This window comes from Mytilus galloprovincialis, chromosome 10, assembly GCF_965363235.1.
Source record: "Mytilus galloprovincialis chromosome 10, xbMytGall1.hap1.1, whole genome shotgun sequence".
Taxonomy (NCBI): Eukaryota; Metazoa; Mollusca; class Bivalvia; order Mytilida; family Mytilidae; genus Mytilus; species Mytilus galloprovincialis.
The window spans coordinates 40,406,457-40,426,447 of record NC_134847.1 but is presented as its reverse complement, the minus strand read 5'-3'; the positions used below and the strand labels follow the sequence as shown (position 1 = coordinate 40,426,447).

General features: G+C 31.7%; 1 protein-coding gene across 1 annotated transcript; it reads left to right on the top strand.

Moving 5' to 3' along the window:
* Positions 1–3,928: 3,928 nt before the first annotated feature.
* LOC143049482 (uncharacterized) lies at positions 3,929–19,777 on the top strand. Its single transcript, XM_076223099.1, has 11 exons — positions 3,929–3,944; positions 4,909–4,959; positions 5,305–5,415; positions 7,397–7,522; positions 7,876–7,926; positions 8,965–9,021; positions 11,264–11,374; positions 13,929–14,051; positions 15,098–15,208; positions 17,815–18,040; positions 19,706–19,777. The coding sequence occupies exons 1-11, from the start codon at positions 3,929–3,931 to the stop codon at positions 19,737–19,739; spliced, it is 1,017 nt and encodes a 338-aa protein (XP_076079214.1). The 3' UTR covers positions 19,740–19,777.
* Positions 19,778–19,991: the final 214 nt, after the last annotated feature.

Genomic DNA, 19,991 nt, shown 5'->3' with positions numbered 1-19,991 from the left:
ACTTGTGTGAGTTCAACATAAATATAGAAATGAGACGGAACATTTGAGAAAAGTTCAGATACGACTTCTTGTTACTTTTAATAACGTCCAATAAAATTATTTTCTTATTTCCTTGATGCTTATCTTACATATTTGAATAACTATTTCCTTGTTAAAAGTGTTTCGTTAAAATGTTCTTATGCCTTGAAGGTTAGTCTGGTGGTTCAGTCAACCAATATTATTAGAACTATGCCATATTCGTTTCTGACAAACATTTTTATTGTTTAAAATGTGTAGATTCGATGTTTTGGCTGAAATATGAATATAATTATGAATATAATTTTTGATTTTGACGTGTAATTTTATAATTCCTGTTTTTATTTTCATTTCTTTATCTTTTTTATGGTAATGCTATCATATTATATAATGTTCGGAAAGTAATAACTATCTTATTATTAAAATTGTATCTTTTATCTATTGTAGCCATGGCGTTGTCAGTTTGTTTTCGATCTATGAGTTTGAATGTCCTTTTGGTATCTTTCACCACTCTTTTAATAGTAGTTTACCAATTTGTTATAATTGATTCTGATGAACAACCATTCTTTCTCAATTTACATGTGAGAAGTTGTTAAATCTGTGAATGATCAGACAAGTAACATATTTCATGTGTAGAAAAATATAGAATAAGGGACAGATGACTATAGTAGCATAATAAATACTACTCAATTCTTAGTTTTGAAGAATACATAAATCTGTGCCTTGGGCATATGTTGTTGATTTTTTAGGATTTTCATCCATTGAATAATTTTGAGCTAATATAGTCTCGCAACCAAAAGTTTTGATTAACTACCCTGTTATTTGCTAAATATGATAAGAACTGCCTATGCAATATTAAGTGTCAACTCGGCCAATGCAAAATAACTCGACCATTAATTATTTTTTTCCGTATCGGAAGAGTATTGATCAGTTCAATACAGGATTTCGGACGTCTCTAGTTTTTGCCCCATACGCTCGACAGAGGGATAGTGATCCGGCGTCGGCAGCGGATACGGTGGCGGCGGCGTTAGCTAGCTTCTTAAAAACTCGCCAAACGATTCTATTTGTGTTTCGCAGATGTTATTTTACGATATAAATGTGTAGAAAAAAATAGCAATCTATTCTTATTTGTCAGATCTTCCACTCTAATATATGTCAGAATTTTTAGAATAACCTCTTGATACTTTGGATTCGATAAAGCCTGGGTAAGTTCATTTAATTACTTGTACTAGTACCCGGCACACACTTTTCTAAGAAGCATGATATCGAAACAAATAAGTTCCATATATGTTTCAATCTAAAGTTCCATCTGATTTACGTTGATCTATATTTAACTCACTGAATTATGATATTTAATGCAGTGCTTATCTTATCTATAGTGATTTGTTTCATTGCAAATATCATTGGGACAAACATGGCGTTTCTACATTATGTTGTGTTTATTTTGTTTGGTATGTATTTGATTTATATTTTTCTCTCCTATAAAAGACCAATGTTGGACAAATATAATCTGTTCCATTATCACCAATGGCAATGGTTAAAGTATAAAATCGCACGACAAATCCAACTATCTCTGTCATCACGTGACTTTTAAACTTAAGCTGTATATCACGTAATGGCCGATTGGTTATCAATAAAAGTGAACGGGGTACATATATTAAACGGTCTTAACTTTTTTGTTATATTGTCTATTTTACCTCCCAATCCCGCGTTTTACAGTATACACATTTTTACAATGTTTTGTTTCAGTTCAGATATATGATTTCGTGCTTCGAAATAAGTTTGAAATTTGAGGTGACATAACTACACAGCCTCCGTTGACTTCTTCGTTAAAACTCGATAAAGTTGTAATGGGACCTTTTTGTATTATCAATTTTCTAATCTTATTTATTGTTACTTATATCCTCCCAACCCCGAAAAAGATCGACAACATATTCATATAAATGAAATAGAAAAACCATATCAGTTTAGGTATCGAACATTTTGCTTCAAAATTTGATTGAAAAATTCATATTTTGGCATTCGTCAGCAATATTTTCAAAATGGCGGCCACTGTTGGAAGGTTACAACGACACGAAATGCCGATATTCATTTAAGTATAAATCAAAAAGTATTATTTCAAATATTTATCGGAGTGTGTCTTTTTAAATTTAAGAAATTTCTTTTTTCAAATGTTCTTTAATATATTTATTATAAACATTCTCTCAAACTAAAAATGTGAATATATATTTGTTTTTAAAGATTTGTACGATGAAAATCGAAAAATTGTTAGATGCATGTTTTTTCAATAATTGTCTTACCTTGAAGTAGCATAGAATTAAACACTGTTTCTCTCTGTTAAAGGGAATACCTGCTTTTTGTTTTGATAAAATAATTTTCAAACATAGACGATGTTCGACACTGATTTTGCCAATGCAAATAATTTAATATGATTTAACTGTTTATATTGCAATTACATATGACACGTTATTGTTACTTGTATGATAATCAAAGATATAGCTAGATTGTGGAGATAATAATTAAGTCATCAACGTGACCAAAGAAAACAAACATGGCAACATGGCCCAATCACGATGTTTTGACAAGACCTATATATATTTGTATTAATTGAACGATTGTTTATGAAATCATATTATAATAATTTTTATTTTAACAAAACAAAACCTCGAATGGATGGTAACAAAATTGAAATATCTATATATTTTTTTAAATCATCACACGGGTAACCAGTACATTTTTCTTAATCTTAATTAAACCAGTCACATGCAGAGTTATCGAACGTTATTATGACTGGAATAGTTGCATATGAGAAAGGACGCGCAAATGTTTTATCAAAATTACAAAATGGCATGCAACGTTTATCTTTTCAAAAAAAATATAAAATTATAATTAGTATGAAGAAAAAGTAAAAATCACAAAAATACTGAACTCCGAGGAAAATTCAAAACGGAAAGTCCCTAATCAAATGGCAAGATCAAATGATAAAACACATCAAACGAATGGACAACAACTGTAATATTCCTACTAAGGATTTTCTTATCCTAGGCACAGATCATCTGAGCCGTTTTTGGCACAACTTTTTGGAATTCTGGGTCCTCAATGCTCTTCGAATTTGCATTTGTTTGGCTTTCTAATGTTGTTTCCCTGAGCGGTAGTGATGAGTCTTATGTAAACGAAACGCGCGTCTGGTGTATTAAATAATAAGCCTGGTACCTTTGATACCTATTTGACACGGGTTGGCGGTTTTGAAGCGGGGAACTTACAGTTCTCATCAATGCAATTTAGCTACTGGAACTGATCTTGACCGATTTTTCTCCGCTTCAACCCCCCCCCCCCCCCCCCCACACACACACACTCTGTAGCAAACTTGTTGCGTTCTACACAGAGATCTATTTCAATTTGAGTTTCAAACAAAATTAGCAAAATTTAATAAAAAGATAATTGAAGTTAATTTAATCCTTGTATTTACACATTAACTGATTTAATTGTTAATCTATAATTCAATAACGCGCATAGCGGGTTACTTTACAGTGTGCAAAACATTTGTTATGTTGGTTCTAATAGACAAAAAAAAAAAATTACAAGCATTCCTAATAATTTTATTTTATATTTTCAAGGAGCAATCATGAAAAAAATATTGATGACATCACGGTCACATGGCAAAATTTTTGTATAGAAGCTATTAATCAAAATTATTTCAGCCAACCAGATGATGTGTTAAATTCAAAATAAAATTATATATATTCAATTCATGGTATTCCTTAAATTAGTATTTACATTTGTCATAACGTTGTTTTTTTGGTTTTTTTTGTAATCATTGAATAGTTTTGATATCTGATACACAGTCAGAATGTCAAAGAGGCTGGTTTCACTTTGGAAATTCCTGCTACTTTATAAGTAATAGCCATAAGTCATGGGCGAATGCAGCGGTAAGTTGAACCCTTTTTTAAGATGCAATGATAGTTTTTGATGTGGTTCGTATTGCTTATTATTTCGTTTTCTGTTGTTTGTAAGTGTTTTGGACTTTTCTTTTTTTACCTGGCGAAGACAGTATACATGTACTATCGACTTATTAGTTAAAATCTTTCTTTGTCATTCTTTGCCTCTATTTTATACTTAAAAAACATTGAAAAACTAAAACATTAAATGACTGTAGAAAATGATTGAACGATGTCGAACGAATGTAGGGATTTACAGGAAAACGCACGAAAGTCGTCAAAACATGAATTCATAAACAAACGATGGTAAGGATTTGTATAATGTCAATATCTTCATAAATGAAAGGTAAATAATCAATCTAATTCATCCAAAACTCTCTATATATCATAAAAACAAAGATGTGGTATGCTTGTCAGTGAGACAACTCTCCACAACAGACCAAATGACACAAAAATTTACAACTATAGGTCATCGTGTGGCCTTTGGCCTTTAACAATGAACAGAGACCATACCGCATAGTTAGCCATAAAAGGCCCCGAAATGACAAAGTTTAAACGATTCGAACGAGAAAACTAACGGTCTTATTTTTGGTACAAAAAATGAACGAAAAACGAATATGTAACTCATCAACAAACGACAAACACTGGATTACAGGCTAAGTATGATATTGAATATCGTTTAAAATGTCACCTATTCAATTGTCATTTTTGACGTCAATATGAATTGTGTTTTCAATTAGAGAGCAGCAAACATTTCCCTTTATATAGAAAAAACGACATCATATATTTTAATAACAGAAGAAAGAAGACGTGACATTCACATGATAGTTGCTGAAACTAAAAGCATTTTACATATGTCTATTCAAAGCATCATTATATTTTCAGAGTTTCTGTAGAGCGTATCATTCGGAACTCGCATCAGTAGAGACTTAAGCAGAAAACGACTTCATAACAGATACCATAACACGTATAAAGAATGGATTCACAAAACAGCGAAGACTTGAACGTACATTTTAAACATAATTTTATTTTCTGTAATATATAAATTTATGTTTTACTACAATGACACACAATGTCTAGACAAATAAACACCATTGGTTTATGTATTTACCGATGGATTCATATTTGACTGTAAGATATCAAAAAGTGATATCACAAAAAATACTGAATTCAAATGAAAATTGGATTTAACCTTCTTTTATAGTTAGCTATACCTCTCACTTTTATCACAGTCGCATCAAATTCCATTATATTAAAAATATGCAAAATCAAAAACAGACTAACAGTAGAAATATTTCTTATGCTAAGAGATAAATGCCAATGTGTATATTTCATATAATACGTATTTCAGAATGTGGTGATAAACTAGATAACTGTTTCAACTACGACGACAATCAATGTGTAGGCAAATATGCACCTTGGGCAAAGATAAATTGTGCTTACAGATGTGGTTATTGTCCAGGTAACAAATAATTATTGCCGATCATTATAACTATGTGATTGGTTTATATATGCTTGTTCGATATTCATTATTAGATTCAATGACTTTATTCTATTTTCTTCTTAAAGGTTTTCAATTGTGAAAAATAAATAAACATTTTTACAGTTTCCTAGACAATGATCATTATCAAACACAAACATTTAGTTCATGCAAACATCTATTGTTTTAGCTGTTAGTTTATGTCATATTTTAAATACTTGACCCCTATCTTTTATACATATTTTAAATTTAGCACATTGCATTGTTCTTTTATCATACACGTATTTATTATATATAATATCATTTTAGTCTACACCAGCAAGTTAATATCACATCCTTTCTTTTTAACGAAGTTGTTGTTTGATTTTGATGTCTAAGTATAATACATTGTACAATATATATCAATGATAATAAAATAACGAGGTCGAACTTGATAGCCGCCATTGGGTAAAAACGAGAAATCAAAGAATTCAACTTGATATATAGCTAATATAGGACAATGGTGTTGTTTAACAATTACACCATTCCATACCAATTTGTTTTCCACATAATTTATATTGCCAATAATTAACAAGTTACTGGTCGAATCCGATACCGATACCAATTGTATATATACCCTTGTTTTCTATTACCTTATCTGTACGTTCCGCATCTAACAGACGCACCACCGAACGATAAATTTTGGATTTACTATATACATGATATAAACGGGTCATTATCAAAGGGATGACACTGCTTATTTCAATCACTGTCACATTGTTTCCTATTGTAGTATTTTAATCAGCTTTATAAGATGACAATACGAATATTAAAATCTAGACTTAAAATAAGGCGTAAATGTACAGTTTTAAATCTGTTAGCCAGCATGACGTAAAAACAGCGAATCAAAGAATTCAACTTTATCTATAACTTATATAGGACAATGCTGTGGATTAAAAATTCCTCCATTCCAGGCCCTTTTGTTTTCCAAATAATTAATATCATTGCATAGCAATATAATATTTTCCACGGAAAGTAACAAAAGTTAGCGTGCAAAAAATTCTAATATTGCACTAGTGCAATTAATCTTCAAAATGCATGACGACATCAACGACAAAATCTTAGTTTAAATCAAGTTTTACTTTCAAATATCATATTACTAAACAATAAAAGGGTTATTGCAGGAATATTGGGTAATATTGTCCCTCGTAGAACATATATTGCACTCGCAGGCTTGTGCAATATACAATTCTACTCGGGGAAAATATTCCCTTTTATTTATGCAATAACCCTATATTACCAATAATTGATAAGATCCAGGTTGACGGGTGCAAACAGAAAGATTTTGAAAGCAGAGAAACAAAAGACTGTCCATCTTATAATCAGCAAGACTTCATCAGATGATAATACCAATACTAAAAATCCACATAGTTATCTATTTTAATGCAGTCACAGGTGTGTTCTAGTATATATATATATAGAGAGAGAGAGAGTGAGAGAGAAAGAGAGGCAGTTGTCACTGGTTCAGATGTACTTATAAACATAATTATTTCTGTGACTCTATCTTGCATTAATTTGTAGGATCCTTTACAACAGATATTTTAGCTGATCTGTAACAATTCCATCTTCATGCATTATAAATAATGAAACTGTATTACGACGCTGGATTAAAACTAACGAGGAGAGGTAACACCCAGTCGCCGAAAGCTTTATTATATGTGAAGGCCAGGTGGTCGAGTGGTCTAGCGCATTGGATACAGTGCCGGCGATTTGGTGTCACGATATATCAGTAGCATGAGTTCAAATCCCGGCGAGGGAAGAACAAACAATATGCGAAAGCAAATTTACAGATCTAACATTGTTGGGCTGATGTTTTGACGAATTGTATAAATATATATATTTATAAGATGTAAAAATAATTGACCGTACATGGATTTTTTGTTTTGTCTTTGATGTCGAACGTAGTATTTTGTTTTGGTTGCAGGAAACTTTCCACCTTGTCAAGACAAAATAGATTACTGTAAACTACTTGGTAGTGATGCCTGCTCCGACAATCAATATAGTGGATTTGTTCGTTTGAATTGTAGAAAGACTTGCAATAAATGCACAGGTGTGTTAGAGAATGAAAAATATGCTCTCTATAATGTATTATACCACCTTACAAACAAACAACAGTGAATTGGGATTTAAAAAAAAATAATGGTTACATTGGGAGGACATGTTAAATTATTGTTGTTCGTGTATAAATACATTCATATATCTGCTAGTTTCGAATATATATTAAATGTATTTATTTGTGAAAGCAAGTAAAATCTAGGTTACCAAAATATTTTGAGTTTGATATATGAATAAAAAAATTGCACTTATGTATTTTTTCATATAACTCTATCCTCAATTATATATGACTGACATATGCTTTTTAATACAAATAAAGTTCTTATGCTAAATTATTATATTTTTCAGTTCCTGCCTTAAGTTTTATTAACAACAACAGCACACGAGTACCGTCAACAGGTATGTTATATTGCAGTCCATAATTATACCAGTATTAAGATGTTGAATATTCATATAAACAATAGAAAGGTTAACATTATAACACCAGAGAATATAAGAGTGGAAGATAATTTCATTCCTTGACAATTTAATGTACGATTAATAAATTCTGCGGCGTTTTAGGCATGGTTTATCAAAACTTTAGAAAGTTATATAAAATCATAAACCTATCTGTTCTAACATAGAGATAAAATCTGAAGAAACAAAGAAAGCAATGAAAATTTGATGCAAATACGTTATTTGTTTTGTGTAACAGTTGTTTGGTTGTTCCCATTTGAGTTTATCTCAGTTAACTAATTGTGCTTGAAATGTTTGTTGTTATTTTTTGTTTACTAGTTCTCAAACTTTCCGCTAATTGTTTACTTTGTTTTACTTTAATTTTTGCTTGTTTGAAAGCTGCTTTGTAGTTTTGCTTGATTTGAAGCTGATGGATTTAAACGTTGGATATTAGTAATTAATTACAGTCTCTTTCTAAATATATCCCAACTTGTAAACAATTATATTCCAATTCAAAAATACTTCAAATAAAAATGGCTTTACCTTATCCTTGGTAATATATTTATTTTTCTTGACATCTACAAGATTACCTGGAGACTATGCTGAAGTGGGGATGTAAAAAGCATACCAACAAAATGAATTTCATATAGCGAAGTTTATTTTTGTGCCACCATTTTTATAAAAAGATATGGTGGGTGCAAGATTTTCAAGAAAGAAAGATAAATCGCAATTTTCTTTTAACTTATTGACTTTAACGTTCATTTTGTAACTCACTTAAATCATTTCGACTTCCAAATGTTTCACTTATGAATGATTTGTTACAAAGTCGGCTTTAAAATTAAATCTGACCTGTATGCTCTTCAACTTCGTACTTTATTTGGCCTATTAAACTTTTTTTGGATTCGAGCGTCACTGATGAGTCTTTAGTAGACGAAATACGCGTCTGGCGTAAATACAAAATTTAATCCTAGTATCTATGACGAGTTTTATTTATCCTTCCAGACTTGAACCCAACAAAGACAAATGCACAAAATACAGCAGAACAGACTAATGTAACGGGTATTGTATATTACTGTATGTAACAAATTAGTGCAAAAAGTGTCAGTGCATACATTTAATTTCGTAACAAAGCGCCGAAGATATATTCGTCATCGGAACAAGGTAACATCACGGTACCCAAATTGCACTTATTTACAAAAAAATCTTAAGAGATTTCCTAGAGACTAAACAATTTGTCTTCCATGACTTGATACTACGTACGTATGTCAACTTAGGTATATATATAAGACATACACAAAACGTTCACAGTATTTATCAACAGATGAAGTGTTTACTGAAAAAGCAAAACGTATGAAAACGTCGGCACAAAAATAGCAAATACAATATGTAACAAGTATCCGTTTCTTAAAAAATGAACAAACAGTAAGCATGGAATAATATCCAATTGTTCAAAATATTTGAAGAAATTAAAAGAAAACTCTGTTATCCGACTTTTGACGATGCGAATGTAAGCATGGGTGCGATTTGGGTACTCCACATTACAGAGTCATTGATGGTGTAGAAGTCAGTTCAGACCAACTTTTATGGCCCCACAACGAAGTTGTCGGTGCCATATAGTTTTATCCTTATCCGTCATTCCGTAATTCCGTAATTCCGTTATTCCGTTATTCCGTCATTCTGTCATTCAGTAAAAAAACCATTATACGGCGTTTTTTTCTAAAAGCTTTCAGATATGGGGCTGATTTTTGGTATGTGAGTTTACCAAGATAAGTTACAGTTCACGTTTAAGTTTTGTTGCGCTCAGTTAATTTTTGGCGAAATAATAGGCTATGGACCTTGATAAATTATTGAAAAACACAGTTATACAGAGTTTTTTTCTAAACGCTTTCAGATATTGGGCTGATTTTTTGGTATGTGAGTTACTCATGATGAGTTACAGATCAAGTTTAAGTTCGGCTAATTTTTGCTGTAATTTCGAGCTTTTGACTTTGATAATTTTTTGAAAATCACAGTTAATACGGACCTTTTTTTTTAATGCTTTCAGATTTTGGGCTGATTTTTGGTATGTGAGCTAACCATGAAGGGTTACAGGTCAAGTTTAAGATTCTTTCCGCTCCGCTAATTTTGTTTGCCAAAATTAAGGGTTTACAACTTTAAAAATTGTTGAAAATGACAGTTATATGGACATTTTTCTATACTCAACTAATTGACTATTTTTTCAACTTTTTGAGACGGGGCCATTCCTGTCGCTTTGACATATCTAGTTTTTATGATTTCATTTGGAATTTAAAAATAAATTGGTGAAACCATATTGTGAATAATGATACATCTACAAAATAAATACATAATGCACGCTTTTGTCTGAAGCATAAATAAACGTAGTTTAAAAACTGTCAAAATATGTGGAGAGTGGTAAAGGAAGGTACTGAACACGGAAACACGTAATATAAAAATCGTAAAAACGTTGCACGAAAAATTTAAATTTAGGAAAAACGAAGCACGAGAAATAAAATCTTAAATATTAAGGAAAACAAAATCAGAAGTTATTACTATGCCGTTCTTGGAGATTATGTAGCTATTATTAATGGACAATGAAAACTTTGCGGTCACCTTTTAGCAACCGCTACTTGCATCTTATTTGGGGGAGATGTTATTCATAGTAATTTGAAGGACTTCATAATATCGTACATATGGCAAAAGTAGAATGGTTACAATATACGTCAACTTCTATTAGATAACATAAATTTCTGAAGGTATTATAACACACTGAATTTTCAATTAAATGCGGGACATTCACGATCAATTAAATAAACTCATTATAGATACCTGGACTAAATTTTATATATACGCCAGACGCGCGTTTCGTCTACAAAAGACTCATCAGTGACACTCGAATCCAAAAAAAGGTAAAAAAGCAAAATAAAGTACGAAGTTGAAGAGCATTGAGATCCAAAATTCCTAAAAGTGTTGCCAAATACAGCTAAGGTAATCTATGCCTGAGGTAGAAAAGCCTTAGTATTTCAAAAAATTCAAACTTTTGTAAACAGTTAATTTATAAATATAACAATATCAATGATAATTCATGTCAGCACAAAAAGTGCTGACTACTGGGCTTGGGATATTAAGAGCGACTACAAAAAAAACACGGAAAATGAATAAGTGAAAACACGATGCCCGCAAATCGAGCAAAACACGAAAAAACGAGAAATAAAAAGACCAAAAACGTTACACGAAATAACCCTTTACCACCCTCTATGTGTAATTTGGGTACCCTGACGTTATATATTAAGTAATATTTCAGGATGTGTGGATGAAAAGGACAACTGTTGGAACTATGGTGACGAGAAATGCTTGGGAATCTATTCACCTTGGGCTAAAGCAAAGTGTCCATCTAGATGTGGCTATTGTCCTGGTAAGTACATATTTCCAATATTTATCTTGAAGTCCGACCAACTAATAACATTACTATACCATAAAAAGAGATTAACAATTACTGTTACTGTCGAGCACTTGTAGAAAGTGCAACTGCTAAACTAGACAATGCAGCAATTATATACTTGTATTACTTTATAAAGTTCAGCTATTCAATTATGTAGACTACGTTTCAAAACTAAATATAAATCTATGAATTATATATGAATATATATACTGTTTTACTTAAACACAGTACGCTGACTTCACACATTGTATTATATTATCTAAATTGATCACTTTTTAAGTTTTTGTTTTTTCAAAAAGACTACAATCTGATTTATTATTTTGTCTTAAACTTCTTCTCTTGACACTTTGATCATTGTTGATAAAGGACTGCGTAATCGTTAGGTCTAATTGCAAAAGTTTTAAATACAATAAACAGAATAACTATTGTTTTACATTTAAAAATAATGTTAGACATTTATTATTGCAAACTGGGTCAAATATCATTAATCTTTTTCTTGTCACGATATCATATTTTCCCGCTCTTACAAGCATGAATTCGAAGATCATTAACAACATTTCTACAAGTAAAGTATATAAACCAGAGGTATTGAACTAGATATAGGAAGATGTGGTGTGAGTGCAAATGAGAAAACTCTTCATCCAAATAACAATTTAAAAAAAGTTAAACCATTATCGGTCAATGTACGGCCTTCAACAAGGAGCCTTGACTCACACCGAATAACAAGCTATAAAGGGCCCCAAAATTACTAGTGTAAAACCATCCAAACGGGAAAACCAACGGTCTAATCTATATAAAAAAACGAGAAACGAGAAACACGTATAAATTACATAAACAAACGACAACTACTGTACATCAGATTGCTGACTTAGGACAGGTGCAAACATTTGCAGCGGGATTAAACGTTTTAATGGATCCAAACCTTCGCCCGTTTTCTGAAACAATAGCATAACATCACAACATAGAAAAACACACGATAAAATATTAATTGGCAGGCTTAACTCAATCAAAAAACGTAAATCAATATTTCATTTTTTAATTTACTAGTTAATAACTCAGTGGTTCAAATCTTTAAAGTTCCTATTTGGATAAAAGAACGACCTACTGTTTCTTACAATAGAATTTTTTTGTTTGGTAAACAATGGACGTCCAACATGAGACTTTGACTATGTAATTTCCTGAACCTGAATATTGTCAGAAGCAAGTGGTTAAAACATTTCAGTAAAACGCACTGACATCTTTCCCACCATAAAATTTTGGAAGAAATGTCGTTGGGTCAATGAAATGCTATATTATCCTATTTTTAACCAGTTCATTCATTCCTATTTGTATAACCTAAGGAATATCGACTGGTTATTTGGTTCTTTAATAAGCACCGTTTTTTTTTATAAAACTTGTTCCTATGTTTTGATGGATTCATGTTTTGAGATGTTGTCTATAACGTCCATACAATGCAAATGTGAAGGAGTAAGTGTAACGTATTACCTAAAAGATATTTATCCAAATTGACACAGGGTTATGAACTGCTTAGACATGGGAAGTTGACAGTTAATATAATCACGTTTGACACTGAATCTAGTTTGAAGTCATCCATTTGTGTATAATTAGGAATATAGACTAAGATAAGAAAAAGAACAATACAATATTTGAAGTATCACGTGTCCACTGGGATATATAAAGGCAACAGTAGTGTACCGCTGTTCGAATTCATATATCGATGGAGAGAAAAACAAAACAAAGCCGGGTTACAAACTAAAACTGAGGGAAATACATCAAATATAAGATGAGAAGTACGACACACCAGAAACAAAACACTAAAATGTAACACACACAGAAACAAACTATACGATAACAATTGCAATTTTCTTGACTAGGTACAGGACATTTAATTACAACAAATATGGTTGGTTGAACCTGATTTCGTGGCTAGCCAAACCTCATGCTTGTATGGCAATGATAAATATAACATTTAAATGACAACATAACATGACATGACTGCAATACATATAAATGGGAGAACATATAGGACAGAGAAAAGCACACACAATAGCTATCAAAAGGTACCAGGTCCATAACCCAACAATGAAGACGCGCGTGTCGTCTACACAAGACTAACCCTTGACGCTCAGATAAAAAAAATCGAGAGCCAAAACAAGTACAAATTTTAAGAGCACTGAGAGCCAAAATTCCAAAAAGTTGTGACCAATACGGTCAAGATTTTCTGCCTGGTATAAGAATATTCTTAGTATTTGGAATAACTCATACTTTGCAAACATAAATTTATAAAATTGACTATATAATAGATATACATGATAACACCAAAGTTGATATACATGTATGAGATGTAAGCACTCATTGAAATGTGAATAATTGATAATAATTATAACTGAAGCGAGACAGAATGACAAGCCTTTTTTTTTACAACTCAAAATGACAAATTAAATACTGCTTCAAAACAACAGTAAGATTTTACAGTTGTGTAATTCATAGAATTGTTTTTGTTCCTTGCAAACATTCGTCTCTCAAGATAAACCCCCGTGTGTAGACAAACTACCTAACTGTGATGAATATGGAGATAGTGTTTGTACTGACACATTTTATGCTGGTTGGTCTAGGACTAACTGTAGAAAATACTGTAATAAATGCGACGGTATGTATAACATATTAAGTGATGAAAATAAATCTGGTTTACGTAAAAGTATATATAACATGTAAAGGGACGAGGAAAACATTTGATAAATGTAAGGGTACGTTTAAAATGAAAAGGGTCGAGGAATAACTATGATTATCAAGAGGGTATCTATAACATGTAAAACTATGATGAATAAATCATGTAACTATGAGGGCATGTATAACGTCTTAAAAGATTAATCAAAAACACACGACAACAACGTATATACAGGTCCCTTATACTATAATATGGCGGGGTTGCATATGTTTTCTGGTGTCAAACCCTTCCAACTAGGAAATGTTACAACAGTACAACATAACTATAAAAATCAGTTAAATTAAAAACTTTTCAGATCGATACAAAGCACACTACAAAAATAACAAACACAGAAAGGACAATAAGTACATATTCGAAGGTACTTTCAGTTACTTTCAGATAGTTCAAAGCCAATAACAATTAAATCGATAAGCATGTATCATGTGTATATAAGATTATAATATCTTTAAGTACACATCTAACACGGTGACCCAAGATATTTTAAAGACGTCCGTAACAGTCAAGGTAATCAGATGATCAATTACATTACCAAAACATATAGGTATCGATAGATTATAGGACCGTGATTGGACAAATCAATGATATAAATTCGTGGATGTTATTGAAGTTATCACATAATACCTTTATATTGATTCTATTTGTTTCGAATACTCATATTTAACATATTCATGCCGCTAAATAAACATGATTATGTAGTACTTTTAATTTACACACCGGGGTTGTTCTACCTGTATAACCCATTGGTAATTCATGTATTTTGGGACCTTTGTAATTTCGATTTGTTTTTTAAGTTTTCTTCATTTCATATATAAATAACAGATAGGTCATTTAAAATTGAAATTGTTTTTTCTCAGTCTAACTTGTATTGTTATAACAATATTTACTATATTCGTTAATTTTCATAAACGGGGTAAACGGAAAGTTGGCCTTGTTGAATCGTCTAATAATATAATATCTTTTTAATAAAGTGCCTTACCATGCTAATATAACAGAGTCACATATAACAACAACGACACGAACTGTTACACAGAAAACATCATCACCAGATTTGTCGCTTCCTATATTATCTAATGGTGAGGGTAGGTATATAGTCGTATAGAAATTTTTATTAATTTAGGTTCATAATTTATGTGTACAATTTTACATAAGAGTGTATACATTTGAATGCTGTAGCTATGAGTCGCTTGAAGAAGGAAGATGGAAATTTCAACAAGCAATGTTGTGATTTCTTGATTGACAACATATTTGTTACGTTCGGAGGACATGTTTTTCAACAGACTGTCGGCATTCCAATGGGAACAAACTGTGCCCCTCTACTTGCCGACTTGTTTCTTTATTATTATGAGGCTGACTTCTTGCAGGAACTTCTTAGGAAGAGAAGATAAAGGATACTACAGATACAGTTAAGTCGGCCTCATATCTTGACTTACATCTAGAAATTGACAATGAATGTCGGTTTAAAACAAAACTTTACGACAAAAGAGATGATTTTAGCTTTCCAATTGTGAACTTTCCATTTCTAAGTAGCAACATTCAAGCAGCACCTGCATACGGGGTATATATCTCCCAAATAATACGATATTCCCGTGCTTGCATTTCCTATCATGATTTTCTTGATAGAGGGTTGCTGCTCACAAGGAAGCTATTAAACCAAGAGTTCCAAATGGTGAAGTTGAAATCATCCCTTTCGTAAATTTTACGGACGCCATCACGAGTTGATTGACCGTTATAGAATAACCGTTTCACAAATGATATCGGATATGTTCCTTACGTCGTAACTACTATCCCCTTCCCTTTCATGAATGTGACCTACCGAATTATACTATTTACCGGATTTGTTATCACATAAGCAACACGACGGGTGGCACATGTGGAGCAGGATCTGCTTACCCTTCCGGAGCACCTGAGATCACCCCTAGTGTTTGGTGGGGTTCGTGTTGTTTATTCTTTAGTTTTCTATGTTGTGTCATGTGTACTATTGTTTGTCTGTTTGTCTTTTTCGTTTTAAGCCATGGCGTTGTCAGTTTGTTTTAGATTTATGAGTTTGACTGTCCCTTTGGTATCTTTCGTCCCTCTTTTGGTATCGTTCGTCCCCTTTTGTGAAAATGGTTTGAACACCACTTTTAAAAGTTCTCAGCACCCTACAAGATTTGGCTAATAGTATTGACAATGGGAAATAAGAATTTGTCATAGAGATTACAACCCTGCTTGACCTCAATATTGTTTTCATGAAATTGGGAATCAAAACATTTGTTTGCGGAAATAAACCATACCCCCAACCCACTTTGTTTTAAGTTTAGGTCGTTCCCTAAAGAAAAAATTCACTTTGTCGTTACCTTTTTTGATATATCAACCTTTCTTGTGAAAAACATGATACACGCATTTATTAACCAATCAATACGATCTCCAAAGAATTCAGTAAATCTACCTATTATAATAAACATCCCGTTTATCCCCGACACAAATGGTTCCTGAAAGAGGGACGAAAGATACCAAAGGGACAGTCAAACTCATAAATCTAAAACAAACTGACAACTCCATGGCTAAAAATGAAAAAGACAAACAGAAAAACAATAGTGACTTTGACGCGTTCATAACGATAATCAGAGCAATATTTGAGATGGCAACAATTTTGAATGCCTATCTAGAACTTACTCTAGTGTACATGAATATGGTAGTCTATTCTATCAATTATTAAAAAAAGTTTCAGATTTTGAAGACAAAAAACGAAAGATAGAAAAGCTAAATGCAAAACATCTTTTTGAAATTGATGTTTCAAAAGATACGAGGCTAGGTAAACTTGAAATTGAAAACTACTAAATATAGTGATCATGCTTTTATCAGTTGGCAGTCGTGCGTTCTTTTATATTTGCGTATAAAGAAATGAAATATTCAAAAAGCCATAAAGTAAAAGATGAGTAATACCACAGAGATTATATTGACGTAAAATATCCGGTAAAAAGTATTGAAATTTTCCTTGAAATTATAAATTCTGCTGGCAAGCCAATAATACATCAACGATGTTTTTAAGCTAACATGGATAAAATTGTACGTAAAATGACTCTTAGAAGAGAAATATTATTTGCTGATTCCCCTTTTGTTAATTTCCAATCCCCACAAATATCCTGTTTGATTTTTTGGTACCGGCATATTCAATTAGGTCAGTTGAAAACAAAACTACTACAACACAGATGATTTAAGCTTGCTTCCCAATTGTGAACTTTCCATTTTATGTAGAATTGTCGATATCGCCTGAAATCGTTGAATATATCTCTAAGTTGACATAATATTCCATGGATTGTATTTACTATCATGATTTTTTTTTAAAGGAAATTGCTTATCATAAGCAATCCTTTAAACAAAGAGTTTCAAGTAATGTAATCATCCATCCGTAAACTGGGTGAAAAATACTTCATATTAAGATGACCTGTAAGAAAGTTGCGTCATAAAAATTGATATAGGATAGTTTTTGTCATATAAATGTGAAACTCGTGTATGAACTTTCTTCACAGAGCAGAGATCCTATTTAGTTTCTTATTAAAAAAAAAATGCACGAACATGATTTGTTCGTCCTTGTTTTTCATTTCCTACGCTTTATAGTATTGTTGAATTCAAATTATTTTCTTCATAAAACTGAGAAAAAGAGGAACCATAGAAATAAAATGATATTACCCTTTTGTTGAAGGTTTTTGGATAGGCGGAACAGATGAAGTAATTGAGGGTGTATGGGTTTGGGCAGCTAGTGGAAAACCCTTAACATACAGTAATTTTTACAAATCTGTCCAAAACATAGACAAAAATGCAAACCCATATGGTGAAAACTGTCTCGAGATAGTCCAGTGGACAGGAAACGTTGGAAAATGGAATGATAACAACTGTTCAGAAGAATCGCACTTTATTTGTGAAATGGAGTATGTATAACAAACTTAAAATAAATCTTAAACAAATATTTAGAATTTTAAAATTGCCTATAGTTCAAATTTCACAAAAAGTAATATCACGATGATACAATACCTGGTTAAAGTCTTATTGAATAACTTTGATCATAATATATTGTTGACCTCATTAATACGTTATGAACATTTACACGACTGCTTTCACTTGGTATTTATTTAACATGTTTAAGTCACAATAGTTCATTCATAATACACTATAATTTAATATCTATTTTCGTCTTTTAGAGAGTATAATTAAATCACTTTCTGACTTCTAATTGGTGATTTAATTCATGACCTTTTCAACATCCATATGTTTGCTGCAAACATATATAATTTTGACTTATACAACACAGTTGTAGTGAAATCATTGACCCATATCTAGGGACAAATGTTTGTCACTATTATTACCCGACATTACTGTATTCATTTTATTTATTTTTACGGCAGCTGTTTTGTACTCCCTTTGACTGCCGCTTGACAAATTCAGGTTCTGTCATTATTTTTCATACTTACCATGCTTACCTTGCATTCATTTCGATGAAAACTTGATGGTGAAGTAAGAATATCTTCATTATCAAATAGAAATCAGAATAAATGGTATGATCTGATCGATAATAAGACAAGTCTTCATCAGAGACCAAATTACGTTGAAGTTAACATCTGCAGGCAACCGAACGGAATATTCCCTCAACGATTGAAATCCACTGAGTTTTGACAGGAAGGTGGACAAAGGCTTTTGAAAACGGGATAAAACATGAAACACTGAAGCATCAATTAGGCGATTCAGAAATATATCACCCATGAAAGGGAAGTCACTTTTTGAAAGAATGAAGTTCTTACGTTTAATATATTTATGTTCAGTTTTCTGATTATTGGTTAAATGTGAAGTAGTAACTTTAAAGATAAAGAAGAATTGGACAATTACGTTTTCCTGTGTGCATAAACTTTTTTTATACCTTTGCTTTGCAAATGCTAGATTTAACTTCGCGAGATGAAATCTTTTAAAATTTAAACATAAAGTTAAGAATGTTAAGATTGATTGATTGTTGATTGCTAAATCCACATTAGCATAAAATAGCTATTAATATCGCGGGGAAGGAGAATTAAGATACAGGAAGATTTCGAAACAACGATTCAAGAGTAATTTCCCATTAGTTTTCTTATTTCGTGAGTTTCTAGATAATAATACATATATACTGCGACATGTTGTTGTACACCTTTACCTTATGTCATTGAATTACAGGCAAATGTTTATTTAAATGGTTCTGTCGCTTAGCGTTTAAGAGTTTATCATAGTTTTTCCGTTCCTTTGAAACTTTTTATAGTCAACGTGCAGAACGTTTGATCTCAACTTCTAAGATATAAGTATGACGTCATGAACATAGAAACCATCCATATGTTAAAAAAACGAGCACATATGATGAGGCAGAACTGGTATAAGATTAAAAATCATGATATAGAGTACAATGTCTCTTTTGTATTATCCAATTAAAATCTGCAAACGAACCTTAAAACGCCATTTAGATCTATCCAAAACTAACCTTTCAATCAACAAAAGAAAAATTATGTAACGAACGCTAGATGTTATACATGAAAAAACAAAGCAGAATATAATATTTTGAATGGTTTTTTTTACAGATATCCAGCGTCAGTAGCAGGCATTTTTGGATAAACTTCGGCCGATAGAATCGCAATAAAATATTTGCTATATTACTGCCTGAAAATGGTTCGATGGATATGTTAGAGTTGGTGTTTAACTTTTATTTAAAAACATAACAAGCATATCTTGACGTGAACGTGTTGTATTGGTATTAGTATGAACCTTGCTTTTTACAAGATCAAAATGCTGATTTTTCATGTGTTTTTATCCTTAGTAACATGAGATAAGCGGAAAACAACGAAACAACAGAAAATGAAGTGCAAC